Source organism: Alosa sapidissima, chromosome 10 (assembly GCF_018492685.1).
Source record: "Alosa sapidissima isolate fAloSap1 chromosome 10, fAloSap1.pri, whole genome shotgun sequence".
NCBI lineage: Eukaryota > Metazoa > Chordata > Actinopteri > Clupeiformes > Clupeidae > Alosa > Alosa sapidissima.
Window position 1 is genome coordinate 37,643,544 of NC_055966.1, and position 15,093 is coordinate 37,658,636.

A 15,093-nucleotide genomic window follows, 5' to 3' on the forward strand; every position below is an offset into this window, starting at 1 on the left:
TCAATACTGAAACGATAATCGAAATCCTAAAATATCTGGAAAAAGAAAGGAAGCAGTCCTCCTCCAAGTGTATTGAGTCATTTGTGTTGACTTTGGTGCACTTTTGGTCAATTCTGGGGAGAGGAGTTCTAAACTTCCTACATAATTATTATTTTTGTAGTCAGTAAAATAGTAGTTTGTGTGTGATTAAGTCCTTTATTGTTTGTTATAGCTCATTTGTGGGCAGCCGTGGCCCACTGGTTAGCACTCTGGACTTGTAACCGGAGGGTTGCCGGTTCGAGCCCCGACCAGTGGGCCGCGGCTGAAGTGCCCTTGAGCAAGGCACCTAACCCCTCACTGCTCCACGAGCGCCGCCATTGTAGCAGGCAGCTCACTGCGCCGGGATTAGTGTGTGCGTCACCTCACTGTGTGCTGTTTGTGTTTCACTAATTCACCGATTGGGTTAAATGCAGAGACCAAATTTCCCTCACAGGATCAAAAAAGTATATATACTTATACATATTTATATTGTGTGATGTTTTGGCAATAAATTACCTTTAAATAGGGCGAGACACGGCAGGTGAAAACATCGTTTTTTCATGCACTGGTCAATTTCGAGATTTTGGGCTAATTTGCTACCTTAGCATGTATTCTTTCACACTACTACAACAACAAAGCCCGATTTACACATTTAGGTGTTTATTTTATTACATTTTGTCTACTCGCGCCTGTATATTTCTCCTAAATTCACCAAAAGTTAGTCGTTTCATGCTCTACCGCGACCGTGCTACAAAACATAACATGTGTAGTACCGTTGGAAAGCTCTGTTTTTCCTGCATGACGTTGTGCTATCCAAATATGGACACATCGTTTGTAACCGCAACCAATCGCAAAAGTTCAAAGGCGAGTCTAGGCTGAGAACGGAATCTCTTGGCTGTGTTCCAAGGCTGTTTTCTCAAATTGAGTTTTTCTCATTTTCCAGTAGAACCATCTCAGCCTATGTAGCACCTATCTACACCAAACTTTCCAGATATACACTTAGCAGTGTTCTGAAGATATTTACAGAGGGATTTGTTAATAAATCATTCCTGGCCTGATTTATGTGACATTTTAATCAAAAATATATGGCAAAAATCGATTTTTTTAAGGCTATGGACAGTATATTCTGATTTCCTAGGTAATGAAAGCAGATATCCTGAAATCCCTCTGTAATTTTATTTTTATCTTGTATGCAAACAAAATGAAAAAAACATTTTGTACCTGGCTTTATCATATGTTCAGATCTATCTACCGAAAATATATGCAAATTTGCGCATATTTAATGAGATAATGCCTAATTTGCATAATTAGACATTCGAATTTCAAAAACTTCTAATACATTTTTTGTTCATACTTGTGTAAGTAATCAACTGAGGAAGTTCCATGGTGATGTCTATTATTTTAAAATTGTACCCTATTCACCTGTAGTGTCTCGCCTTAAATAGCCAAAGTAGGCTAGATCAAGGTCAGTGTTCAAATTACTGCATACCAATCACTTAATGCTATGCAGAAGAGCCTAATCTTTAGGTCATCTGATGTAGGATACCCTAGGCCTTCCTGTGTTTATGGGATTTCTTTGACAGTTGCAAAGGGAAAAAAGTAAAGATAGTCTGTTCTGTAGTTCTGTGCTCCCAGTGTTAAGTACGTTTCAACCACTCTTTGGGGTCTTAATCAGATAGGCCTACACCATTATTACATTATATTGCATTACATTTGGCTGACGCATTTTTAACCAAAGCGACTAACAACATGGTAACAGTTAAATTTTAAAGCAATTCTCTCAACAATTTTAGGGCAATTTAAAAACGGTAGAGTGTAAGAATAAGTGCATCAGTGAGTGCTGTTTTTAAACAGTTGAGTGTCAGTTCAAGATGGCTGGTAAGTGCTAGCATCAGCAAGACTTGTTGTAAGTGGTGCTATGAAAGGAGATGTTCTCTAAAGAGCTGGGTCTTGAGGAGTTTTTTGAAAATGGAGAGGGATGACTCTGCCCTTGTAGGAACTGGCAGTGTGTTCCACCAACGAGGAGCAACAGATGAGAAAAGTTTGGATTGGCCTGAGTGTATCTGTTGCAATATCTGTGTGCCTTCCTACATTAGGTCTATTTCTTTGATAGTCAACATCATTTGCTACCACATAACAAATACCAATTAACAATACAAATGTTTCTTACAAACTTTCCTGCATACTTCTTAAATGTGCTGCAGTCAGATGGGTGTCCTAAAGGCATGACTAGATCTTGAGCATCTATTACCAGTGTTGAATGAGCAGTTTTTGCAGTGATCACTACTGGACATTCCACATTGCTAGACAGCACTTGAGTGAGGATAGACTTATTTCCACTTCACAAATAACCTGCATCTATCTGCAATAGCTACAGTACAGGAACATTAATCAGTTCATAGCTGAGGATTTGTCCTAGGTCCACTTCCCTTTCAGAATCATATGCAGTAATGATGCACTGGTTTCTTTTTGTTGCACTATAAAGGATATCTTGTCTAATGTTTTTGCAAATAATGCAATCTCCATAGCACTCTTCAGCACTCCTCAAACATGCACACTCTTCCATTTTTTTGCATGGCTGGAATTTGAATGATAGGAAAGAGCACCAGTGAGATGTTTTAACTAGGCAAGCACAGTCGCCTTTACAGTAAAATAAAATACAGTGTAAATCCTCTGTAGAACTGACAACTCTTCATAATAGTTAGTGACAAAGTACTTTCTACAGAAAAATGAGCAGTCACCTACTATTCTATCAATTTATTATCAAGGAATCTATTTTGCTTCTAAACGTCATACTGAATTTTAGCTATTATTTCAATTTATATTTTAATTTTAGCTTATTTTCATTTGCTACTTGAGTCATTGGGGTAATTCCTGTCCTGTCCTACAACATATCTGATACATAAAGAGTATATTAATGCCTTATTTTTTGCAATTCCTATGATATCTGATGGCAAAACCAAAAAGTATGTGAATTATGCTAATTAGCAAACTTAAAACTCCAAATTGAGCTTGGTAAACAAAATATTTGAATTCAGCACCCTCAAATTGTGTGAAATAGCCCCTTTACCGACTTTTCTTCAAATTTGCCAACAGGATTTTTCCTGAACGTTTGTTAGCTATCTGCTCTCCCTCTACATAGCGTCCTATGTTTAATTCATTCACTATTAAAATCTTTATTGTTTACCAGTAGTGCAGTGTGCGCAAGAAACCATTGATTGGTGGTACACATTGTTTCATTTATCTGAGGTGACAAGCTGTATTTTCGCTGGCGCACGCCCATCGTGAGTGAGACAGATGAACTTATTGTTATTCAGCTTTGCTCTGCCGGTCCCTCACTTTGTTCACCCTGTCATCCATCCTCGGGGCTCGACAGCTGACAGTCAAGCGGTGATTAGAGGAGAACTCTCCAAAGTCACTGACCTTGCTTGGACATGATATGAATATGCATAAACGGAGGAACAAGTGGTCCATATTTAAGTAAATTCAGGCGAGCCTACATTTACTCACAATGCAGGCACACGAATTGGTAAGCTATCCGTGTATTGCAATGTTACTGACAGAGACTTGGAACCATACATACACACGATGAGAGGTGTGCAAAGGCGATGCAATGAGATGCAAAGGCGTCCATCTATCTAGCACGATTCCATCCGTCCCGACTACACTGTTTCTCCGACTACTGCAGTAGCACGAGGCTTGCTATAAATCACAGTGTATTATTGCCCCGCTGTTATCGCGCCTCTCTCTCCGCCTCTTTCTCCCATCCTGCGTTCCTGATTGGCTACCTTGCCTCCTTATTCTATCGCCCCCTTCCTTGGATCTTATGATTGGTAGAGGACATGTCTCCTTGAGCTGTCTGTCAAAGTTTGCGTTTACACTCCCCGTTAGTTGCCCAGTCGAATGATGCACTTGGTCCTCAGACACTGAATGCGCTGCATACCTATAGAAGAAGAATAAGAGGAAAAAATACTATACGAACGAGGAAAGCAACTAAATGCACAGACTTTCTCCCATATTCTGAGTAAGCCATTTCGGAGGAAGTTGTTTTTCTGTGCTCTCTCTGTGTTCTATACGGCTTGTCTGTCTGCGGAATTATAAATCATATTAGACGTGCCGTGGGAATACTTGTCTTTTTGTGTACCAGGATTCCAGTGTCCTTTGGCAGTCCTTTAACGGGTTAGAAACACCAGCTGGCAGAACTGAAGGTGTCTTCGTTTCCTCTCCATCGCTCCTTTTTGTGTGTGAGGGTCATTAAGGGGTGAGCGCAAGGGTAGAGAAGCATCTCGTTGGACACGGATCTCATGTGCTTGCTGGATGTGCTTGTGATTACCAACATTTCTTGTTGAAAGAAAAGACAACACCAATACAGCAATTGCGAATCGTGCTGTTTTTCTGAAGGGACTACAAATATCCGCACATTTCGTCTAAGGGAAAGAATACGCTGAAGATCAACATGAGCTGCCTCATCTTGCGAAATGTTATGGCTTGCGCCCTGCTACTGATGATGTGGAAAGGTAAGTTCGCCTGCATTCCCGTACTTTAATAAGGACTTGCTTGGGGACGTGTTTCATACGTCTCTCTTCGTGCCCCTTTAAGGCACTGGAGTTGAATACTAATGCAGTTGTGGCCGCATACTGGGGGTCTACCTATCCATGAATCATACGTGTCTGTGAGTCGGGGTTTGTTTTGCTCAGAGTGTATGTTGGTGAGTGTGTGCTAGAGTGTGTAGGTCTTTACAAAGCACACAAGTATCTTGCGCTGTCTGTTTGCCAAACACAGCCGTGTTTCCCCCGCTGTCCCACACCGTGCATTCTCAGCATATTAATATGCACCCCAATGGGAAATTCAAACGCCAGGCTCTTATTTGTAAGTAGGCTACTTGGTGGATCGGACTGAGGGAGAAGGGTTGTCAAAATCACGACGAGGAGTCGCAGTCCTTAACGCTACATAACAACACTTTCAACGGCCGCGTGTGTCGTATGCTGCCGGATAGGCTATGTTGCATATGTATATTCTAGATTGAACAACCATAGATCCTATAGCCTACTTAAATGTGACCGATATCTCCCCCGCGTCCTAACGTTTGGTACGGTGCACGGTTCTGCACAGGCAGCCAGGGCTATTTATCTCAGAGGCGCACAGATGCTGAGCAAAATTACAATAAAGTGTGTGGGCTGCGCATACCTTTACCCCGATGTGATTTCTCCCCGAGACGCAGGGAATTTACATCTGTGTGTGGGATAATTGGCCATCACCCGCACACACCAGCATGATTCACAGGGCATTTTGATGTGCCCCATTATTAACTACAATAAAAGATGCGTTGGTGGCTAGATAATGCTCTCCGGGGGTTTTTGCTCTGTCGGTTATTTGTGGGAAAAACGTATACTGTGCGGGAAGAACGCTTTAAGTCAATATTTCACTCCTCTGATATTCGGCAGTAACATCCGAAATTGACATCAAATCAAATGGCTCCCTCCTTGTGTCAGGATGTATCTCTGACTCCTCGAACAGTTATGATACAAAGGTCCTCTACCCGTACAGGATTCAGTTAGCACTTACCGCTGTGCTTCTACGCTACGGCTTTCTGTGGGTGTGTGGGAGCGTTTCCTCTCCCTAGATCTAAATACAACCCATTAACATTTGATCAGTTACACAACTGCCAGGGCTTTCATTTGCTGAAGCTAATCTGCTGCTTACTGAGAAGACACAAAGCACATATCACCGTGGGATTTTTTTTTATAGCAGGCATTGCTGAAGCCTTCTGCTGAGGAGGTGTGTGTATGTGTGTGTTTGTGTGTGTGTGTGTGCATACACATTTAAGTGGATTGTCTCTGAGAAGAGAGGCAGGGAGAGTTGTCAGAAGAGGCTTCATGAATCTGTTTAAGGCATTTTCAAGAACAATGAAATGTTGTATTTAGGCAAGGTTCCTAGTCATCCATAGTCACACAGTGAAATTATTAGATTAGAAGCATGCACACATACTGGAAATTGACACAACAGGGGACTATTTCAGGCTTATACAGTGGGAAAGGATGTGTGCCCATCTTGCCTGTCTGTTTGCAAGCTGTCTCCCTAGTACACAATTTTCCATTTAATTCACTTAGCCCACCCCTGCATTTCTTTCTCCATCCCTCCCTCTCTCCCTCTCTCTCTCTCTCTCTCTCCCTCTCTCGGGCTTGGCAGGTCCAAGATGTCCCAGCACTTCTCATGGCCCTTATCAGATCACACTGAGTGGCCTACCTCCTCTCTCTCCTACCTCCTCTCTCTCAGTCCTTCTCCCCTCCTCACCCCTCCTCTCTCTCAGTCCTTCTCCCCTCCTCACCCCTCCTCTCTCTCAGTCCTTCTCCCCTCCTCACCCCTCCTCTCTCTCAGTCCTTCTCCCCTCCTCACCCCTCCTCTCTCTCAGTCCTTCTCCCCTCCTCACCCCTCCTCTCTCCGTGGCAGATGAGTTCCCCCATGTGGATTCTCGCTGGTCAGCAGTCACTCATGTCTCTCTCCACTCTCCCTCTCCTCTGATGGCTGTGATTACAGAGAGGCCTAGCCATTAGCTCAGCACTCTGCCCCCCCCCCCCCCCCCACACACATATATGCACATACAGACACACACACACACACAGACATTGGGATTTATGCTAAGAGTATGAAGGCTGCTTCACCTTGAGTGAAGGTGATGGATGATCAGAGTAGGATTCAGACCCAGGGAGCATCGAGTTTTAGGTGCATTAGCAATTGTTTACTAGCTCACGCTGTAACCCCCCCCCCCCCCTCATGTGGTAAGTGCTACACTGTTCAACAAATCCTGTTGTGGATAAAATCGAGGAAACACACCAAACCAATAAGTGTGATTTGAAGGGCCTCGTCCTCATTTGACATTTCTTTGTCTCTTAGACATCTATCCCCTCACACTTGACAACACAGACAAACTGAGTTGTGAAATCGTGAGCTGAGAGAGCGTGAGAGAGAGGTGGAGAGAGGTGGAGAGAGGTGGAGAGAGGTGGAGAGAGAGAAGAAATAAATGGGAAACATCACTTGTTCAAAGACGACCATGTGAGCCAGATATTGCATGTGGGGGCTCCCAGTGAAGCAGCTCTCTCTCCACGTGGTGAATGCTAACAAGGCCATAGAAGCATCCACAGCACGCGCAAAGGTCCCAGCACAAAGACCCTGATGTGCCCCACAGTAAGGGCCCTGCGATAAGCCTGGCACTTCATTAGTCCTAATTATTCTGTGAAAGCAATCATTATTATCATTCTCAGCTGATATCACTATAGTGATTCTCATCAGCGCCTGGCAACAGTGAAGAGGCATAAGGTCCAGGATGCCCCAGTAACGAGCCTTGAGGTAAACAGGTGGAGCAAGCATTTAATTAGATTGCTCATGGGCTGTGGAGGACCTGTTGCAGAGGCAAAATAACACAATAGTCCACGCTGCCCCACCGATGCAGCCTTTGATGTGTTTTGTTTGTGTGTTGCATTAATTTAATGAGTTCTAAGGTTTATGGAGAAATAAGCGTCCACTATGAGGTCAAAGTCCTATAGGACGCACTACATCAAAGCGTGTTTATGAGAGTGTTAATAGTGCAATAAGGAGATTTTGCAAAAGGAGTGAATTTCCTCCATTAGTTCCCAACGTGTCCTCGTCACCTGGCGCGCGCTGGCTCGGTGTTCTGGTCAACCCCCCCCCCCCCCCCGCGGCCCCCCCACTACGAAGCTCAAAGCGCTGCCCTGCTCCTCTGTTCTCTCTCTCCTCGCCACTCCATGCCACCTTGTCTCTGTCACTGATGGTATCGCCATGCCAACACAACAGATGTCTGCGAGAGCACACGCCAAAGAGACAGCAGCCCCTTGGATACAGGCAGATGAAGCGATAGCAAGGTGTGATGATGAGGACGTGTGTGTGTGTGTGTGGGGGGGGGGGGGGGGATGGGGGGGGTCACAGGTGTACATCTCGGCCATGGCTCGGCGACTGATCTTCCTCGTTAACGCAGCATATGGGGGTCAAGTGGGGTCAAGTGTATTGAGCGCACGTTAGCCCCCCCCCCCCCCGATTCAGTGCCGCGTTCCGCCACCGGATCATCTCTGGTGCCGTGCTCTGGCAGAGATTACGGGGAGGAGAGGTGCCGTGCTCTGGCAGAGATTACGGGGAGGAGAGGTGCCGTGCTCTGGCAGAGATTAAGGGAGAGGTGCCGTGCTCTGTCAGAGATTAAGGGGAGGAGAGGTGGCGTGCTCTGGCAGAGATTACGGGGAGGAGAGGTGCCGTGCTCTGTCAGAGATTAAGGGGAGGAGAGGTGGCGTGCTCTGGCAGAGATTACGGGGAGGAGAGGTGCCGTGCTCTGGCAGAGATTACGGGGAGGAGAGGTGCCGTGCTCTGGCAGAGATTAAGGGGAGGAGAGGTGCCGTGCTCTGGCAGAGATTAAGGGAGAGGTGCCGTGCTCTGGCAGAGATTACGGGGAGGAGAGGTGCCGTGCTCTGGCAGAGATTACGGGGAGGAGAGGTGCCGTGCTCTGGCAGAGATTACGGGGAGGAGAGGTGCTGTGCTCTGGCAGAGATTAAGGGAGAGGTGCCGTGCTCTGGCAGAGATTACGGGGAGGAGAGGTGCCGTGCTCTGGCAGAGATTACGGGGAGGAGAGGTGCCGTGCTCTGGCAGAGATTACGGGGAGGAGAGGTGCCGTGCTCTGGCAGAGATTACGGGGAGGAGAGGTGCCGTGCTCTGGCAGCACGCGACAGATGCCTCGCCTCGCAAATCCGGAGGGCCCTTTCTACTCGCCTTCCTCGCTTTGAAGAAATCCACACTTTTTCTAGGCCACATTGTTGCTCTTGTTGTTTATCCCCCCCCTCTCTCTATTGCTCGGAGCCAGGCTTACACTCTAGGCCTCCCTAGTGTTGTCTATTGATTTGTCGGGGTTATTTATATATTTGGGGAGAGCTGGCTGGAGTCGAGATGTAGATGCATCTCCAGCCTGTCTTCTTCATCTGCTTCCAGATTCCAATTTAGACGTTCAGAGTTCCTCTGGCACGCTCTTCCTCTCCCGCCCTTCTCTCTCTCTCTCTCTTTCTTTCTTTTTCTCTCTGTGACTCTTTTGTGGAGGAGGCGGGCTGTTGACATAAATGTTGCAGCCAAATCAAGGTGAGTGGGGGCAGCAGTCGTGCCACGTCGTGCCCGGGGAGTCGCACATGGCGTCGTGCACCTGTTGGAAAGGAGAAGTGACAGATTGCGACACTGCGGAGCACATTGATACAATGGACTGTTGTCATGGAGATAAACAACATGAGGGCGGTGTGTGTGAGAGGAGGAGGGAAAAAGAGAGAGAGAGAGAGAGGGAGTGTGTGTGTGTATGTGAGAGAGAGAGAGAGGGAGTGTGTGTGTGTGTATGTGAGAGAGAGAAAGAGAGGGAGTGTGTGTGTGTATGTGAGAGAGAGAGAGAGAGGGAGTGTGTGTGTATGTGAAAGAGAGAGAGAGAGAGAGTGTGTGTGTGTATGTGAGAGAGAGAGAGAGAGGGAGTGTGTGTGTGTATGTGAGAGAGAGAAAGAGAGTGAGAAATTGTGAGAAAAAGACAGATTGGAACCACTCACTGGCTAAATTGTGATTCAGGGTTGTTCACTCGAAACAGCCAGCTCCAAAACAATCTGGCAAACTCGTGGCTCAGGTTGTCGCTTATGCTAAACCCAAGGTCAACAGGAACACCTGAGTAGACCGATGTTCTCTCCCGGTCATTGCCAGAAGACAGAGACGTTCTTAGACTTGCCACCAAGTAAACACACAGGGGTCATCATCATCACATGATCCTCACGTGACAGGAGTATAATGAAGATCTGGTCTTTACCCTTGAGAATGAGTTCACTCGTTTCCTCATTGCCTTTCCTTTCTTTCACTTAACACCTCGCCGCTGCTGCCGTTACATTTTGTTTCTCGGAAGGCAATTACACATGAGCTGCCAGTCCCATAATAATGATTACTGTTGCCGAGCGGTGGTTTTATAATTTTAATTACAATTATTATTATATACGGTGTATGGAGTGTAATTTTATGGAAATGAACAGCCAGGGTGACTGGCGCGGGACAGGTAGTTTCCTCATGTTTAATTACTGTAACCCCCCCCCCCCCCCCCCCCCTCTGTGCCTCTGTGTGGGCATACTGCCCTGTGCATGCATATGTGGATGAGATTGCCCTCACTCCAATAATCATGAAAAAGAGGCCATGTTTTATTTAGCACTCGAAGGAGCGCTCGCTGAAGTGCTGCTCTGGTGGAGATAGGTGTCGGTGCAGATGTGAGATGTGTGTCAAGCTCTTACCGGTTGTGCTCTCCACTGTGTGTTTTGCACACTAATACATGCTGTATACAGTATCAGCTGTGTAGTGCTCTTACACACATTCACACACACACTGTGTCATTGTGCAGTATATACACCATGCATACATAACCACAGGCAAAGTCTTGCATACACATACACACACACACACACACACAAACGCACACACACACACGCTGGTGAACATCTCTGGCCAGGTTACATATCGGCTAGCTGGCATGCTGCTCCAACACATAGCATAGTATACACCCACACAATCAAAATGGACTTCACCATACCTCTATATTCTGTACACAGTCTCTCTCTTTTCTCTCCCTCTCTCTCTCTCTCTCTTCCACACTCACATACACACACTCACACACATCACACATACACACTCATGTGTACAAGTGCACATAAACACACACACAGCACACACACAGAGCCATAAAAACTGCAACCTATTCCCACTGTTATTGGGGCCACAAGCAAGATAAATACAGACAATTCCCCCAGTGAAGGTGCTTGTAGTAAATCAATGTAATGGTCCAGGGGACCTGGCATATCTATATATTCATGCATCCATGTGCTCGTAAATAACTCCCATTGATCTCTTATCAATAGCGGCATATATAGAGGAGCTTAATGCAATGCTGGTTCTGGGAAAATACTCATTTTACTTCTACTAGGCCTTGGGATTGAGCTGTCAAGCTCAACCGTACTCTACAGTTTTTTTCTGTCTTTCTGTCTTTTTTCGGTCTTTTTCGCCTTTCTTGCCCAGAGTTTTGTGCTCTGAGTGTGTTGAAATGTGCTGAGGTGCCAGTCATAGGTCTGTGTGTGTGTGTGTGTGTGTGTGTGTGGAGGAGCCAGTCAGGCTCCAATCCCTGTCCTCATTACCACTCACACAAAGCCCGCCACAGAATCAATGCTGAGGGCTTAGACTCTAATACCAGGTATGTTGCACGAACGAATGGTGTGTGTGTGTGTTTATGTGTGTGTGTGTGTGTGTGTGTGTCTGTGTGTGTGTGTGTATGTGTGCGTGCATGTGTGGTGCTGGTCTAACACAGAGACTGACACACTCACACAACTCACACAAGAAAAAAATGTGTGTGTGTCTGTGTGTGCATGTGTGTGACACTGAGAGAGAGAGAGAGAGAGAGAGAGAGATGAAGAACACAAGAATATCTGGGCATTTTTTCCCTATCTCTTCTAACGAGCACAAACACAAGCGATGCATTGTCTTCCTGGGCAACATATGAGACCCTGTCATGCATTCACTTAAGTGTAGACATTTGTCAGATTCCTAGAACTGTAATTAGGAGTGCAATTCTGTGGAGTTAAAGGAGGGCTGTGCGGACAATGCTGCCCATTTAGTCTAACTGGCTTTAATGTGGGCTCTACAGCACAGCTATATAGCAGCTGGGACATGGACGTCTTTGAGCACTACTGTTGGCGGTCATTGATTTAACTGCGTTTCCGTACACGCCACTTGCTGCATCTTTCACTTACATCACCGTGTTAATGTTGCAGTTTTTCTTGTTGGCGTCACAAGGGCTCCTGTCGCAGAGCATTGTGGGTTTTCTGTTTTCAGCGTCTTTTTCCCCCTCTCCCGGGTCAGTCCCACTGAGATTACATTTCTTTTTTAGGGGCGAGCTGACAACACAAGGACTGTGAATGTGTGTGGTGACGAGGGACAGGCGACGCCGAGACCGCGCAAAGCGACGTCCGACTGTCAGCGCGACACAGTGACATTAAAATATCTGTCACAAGTTAAAAGAGGCGCTCGCTTCAATCAGAGCATTGCAGATTAAACGTCTGAATGGTGAATAAGAGAGAGAGATAGAGAGGGAGGGAGCAAGTGTGTATGAGAGACAGATAGAGACAGTCCAGCGTAGAGCGGTGTGCTTTTGAAGAGATCTTTGAAGTCTGCGCAGATAATTAAATGCGGCTACGGAGAGCTTCACCAAACTGCAGCAGCTTGAGAATGGCAGCTCCTAGCAACACTCTAAACAAACGTTACCCAACACAACAAGATGAGCGAAGACTACTGGCTCTCCTGCAAGTGCCAATAACACTGAAGACGTGCCCACGACTGCAGCAACCTCCAGTCCCTTTTGCACTCCCATCTGTCTTGCCCCTCAGAGCAGAGAGCTGGGGGTGCACCCTGGGAGTCTCTGAAGAGCACCTCCCTACCACCTCCTCTTCACATTAACACCCCCCCCCTCCCCACACACACTCTGCCTCATTCGTCCCCACTGCGCTCCCTTTCTCTGCCCCTGGTTGCTCATGTCAGAGCAGCACGTCCCCTGGTTGCTCATGTCAGAGCAGCACGTCCCCTGGTTGCTCATCTTTAGCGAGGTTCAACCCTAGTGCATCCTGTGTTAAGTAATGGGTTTCACTGTGGTGTTGGGTGTGTGTGTATGCGTTGCCCACGCCTCTGACAGCAGCATACAGGGTTGGAGGTGCTTTTCTGAGAACACCAGTGTGTATATGTGTGTGTATGTGTGTGTTTGTGTGTGTGTGTGTGTGAGAAAGAGAACAGAACAGGGGGCGAGAGAGATGCGCAGGAAAATAAATACAGCCCAGGAAAACAGATCAATAAATATTTCAGCAGCTGCTTCTCTCTCTCACTCATTATTTCTTTCTTTTTTTCTGTCTCTCTCTGTCTCTCTCTCACACACTCTCTGGTAAACTGGCCCTGGAGCCAAAAATTGGGGGAAGGTGGTGATAGTAGGAGAAGAACTGAGGGATGCTGATTTTTAGAGCGAGGGAGAGAGAGGGAGAAAGGGAGAGAGAGAGAGGGAGAGAGGGAGAAAGTTGGCAGAGAGGGAGAGAGAGAGAGGGAGAGAGAGAGAGAAAGGGAGAAAGGGAGAGAGAGAGAGGGAGAGAGAGGGAGAGAGGGAGAAAGTTGGCAGAGAGGGAGAGAGAGAGAGGCAGAGAGAGAGAGAGGGGGAGAGAGTTTGCAGAGAGGGATAGTGAATGTGGGACAGGTGGGTAGGGGGGCACGAGCTCATCTGAGAATGTGAGGAGTCGTGTGAGAGTGTAGGAATGGTAAGCTGATGTAGCCAGAGTGTCATGAGGTCTCCCTCAAGCCTGCCCACTCAAATGGGCTGCTACCTGCTACCTGCTCTTTCAGTGTTCTCCAAAATCATACTATAGTCTATCATACTGTCTAAAACGGACAGTTCTGGTCCTTGATTAGGAGTGTTAATCGTGTTCGATGCCGTTGTAAAAGCCAGCGCGATTCTTCACGTCGACCACATTTCATTCATTTTTATTAAAGTATGTTTTCTGGGATTCATACCTTATTTAGATAGGACAGTGAAGTGTGACAGGAAGCAAGTGGGAGAGAGAGATGGGGTGGGATCACATGACCGCAGGAGAGAGAGATGGGGTGGGATCGGGAAATGGCCGCAGGTCAGATTTGAACCTGGGTCCCTGTGGGCACTTGGATCCATACAAGGTGTGGGCGCGTTAGCCTGTTCGGTTCTATATCACTGCACCATCAAACATTGATACAAAAATTGGAGTTCCTGCATTTTGATGTTGCTTGGCAACCATTCGGATTGAAGAAATATATTTCTTGAATGATTATTTATGAATAAATTGTTTCATGTCTAGTTGCTGTGCCATTATTTTATGAAATATTGCCAGGTATATGTAGTTCCGTTTTAGAATAAGCCACTTGAGGCTGTAGGCTCTAGTGATGTTAGCACAGCTAAGAGGGAGGCTCCACTTTGCGTGTTCTTAACAGCATCCCTGAGCTTCTAAAACTGGAATTTACAGCCTCTTGGGCTCACTGCTTCATTTTAACATAATTTTCCACAAAGCCTCTTTTCCAAAAAACTCTTAATAAATATAAAAAAAAATCACCAACTAACTCAAATAACTATGATCCTTGCATCTGCACCAAATCCAACTATATCCAGCTCAGAAAATCATGATAATGAGTATGCTATATCAAAATGATGGACTGAGGCCAGTTTTGTTCGTCTAAGAAAACATCAATTGGTGGATGGTGCTTATCTATGACATAACTATAAATAAAACATGTGTGGTAAATATCTCAGGTCTGACAGCCAAGTAAACAAAATAAGGATCAGTTATGCTCATACAATTTTTTCTCGCCCACTTGGTCTTTTTGTTGTTGAGCTGTCTAGTTCTCATGGTTAAGTGATTCCTCACATCTCCAGCACGGCGCTTCAGCCCAACCAGGGGAGCACAGAGAGGTGGGGTCACAGGACGTGATTAACCGTGAGATGGCATTAACAAGTGGCAGCCGGTCAACTGCGCGTGACAGACAACACACATTTGAGTCGTCACATGCTTCAGTGCTGCCAGTGCTCCAATTAAAGAACACCATACTGTCCCTCCTCCGGGCCTGTCACATCCGCAGGGTACTTAACAAACGACTCAAGCATTATGAGCAATATGGGTGTCGTCTGCTATGTTTAATTCAGAGGCAGAGGGAGGGAGGGAGGGAGGGTGGGGGTAGATATGGGCAGAGGGAGGGAGAGAGAGAGGCAGAGGGAGAGAATATGAAAGAAGACGTGGGCGAAGTGGTCAGGGCAGCAAGAGGAGTTATAGTTATAAAAAAATGATTGAAGGAGAGTGAAGAATGAGGCAGGGAGAGAGGGAAGGAAAGAGGGAGGGAGGGAGAGAGAGAGAGGGAGGGAGAGAGAGGGGAGAAGGAGACAGATGGCGCAGAGGGGAGAGGAGGCGCGGGGAGGAGGGGAGGGGAGGAGGGGAGAGGAGGGGAGGAGGCGAGGGGAGGAGGGGA

At 46.4% G+C, this 15,093-nt stretch overlaps 1 protein-coding gene across 1 annotated transcript in view; it reads left to right on the forward strand.

The window, feature by feature from the left end:
- Positions 1–3,932: 3,932 nt before the first annotated feature.
- The window catches only part of iglon5 (IgLON family member 5), a 206,592-nt gene continuing 195,431 nt past the window's right edge, over positions 3,933–15,093 (forward strand). The window contains exon 1 of the mRNA XM_042107150.1: positions 3,933–4,535. Coding sequence (XP_041963084.1) covers positions 4,475–4,535 — 61 coding nt within the window. The 5' untranslated portion in view covers positions 3,933–4,474. The remainder of the gene's footprint in view (positions 4,536–15,093) is intronic.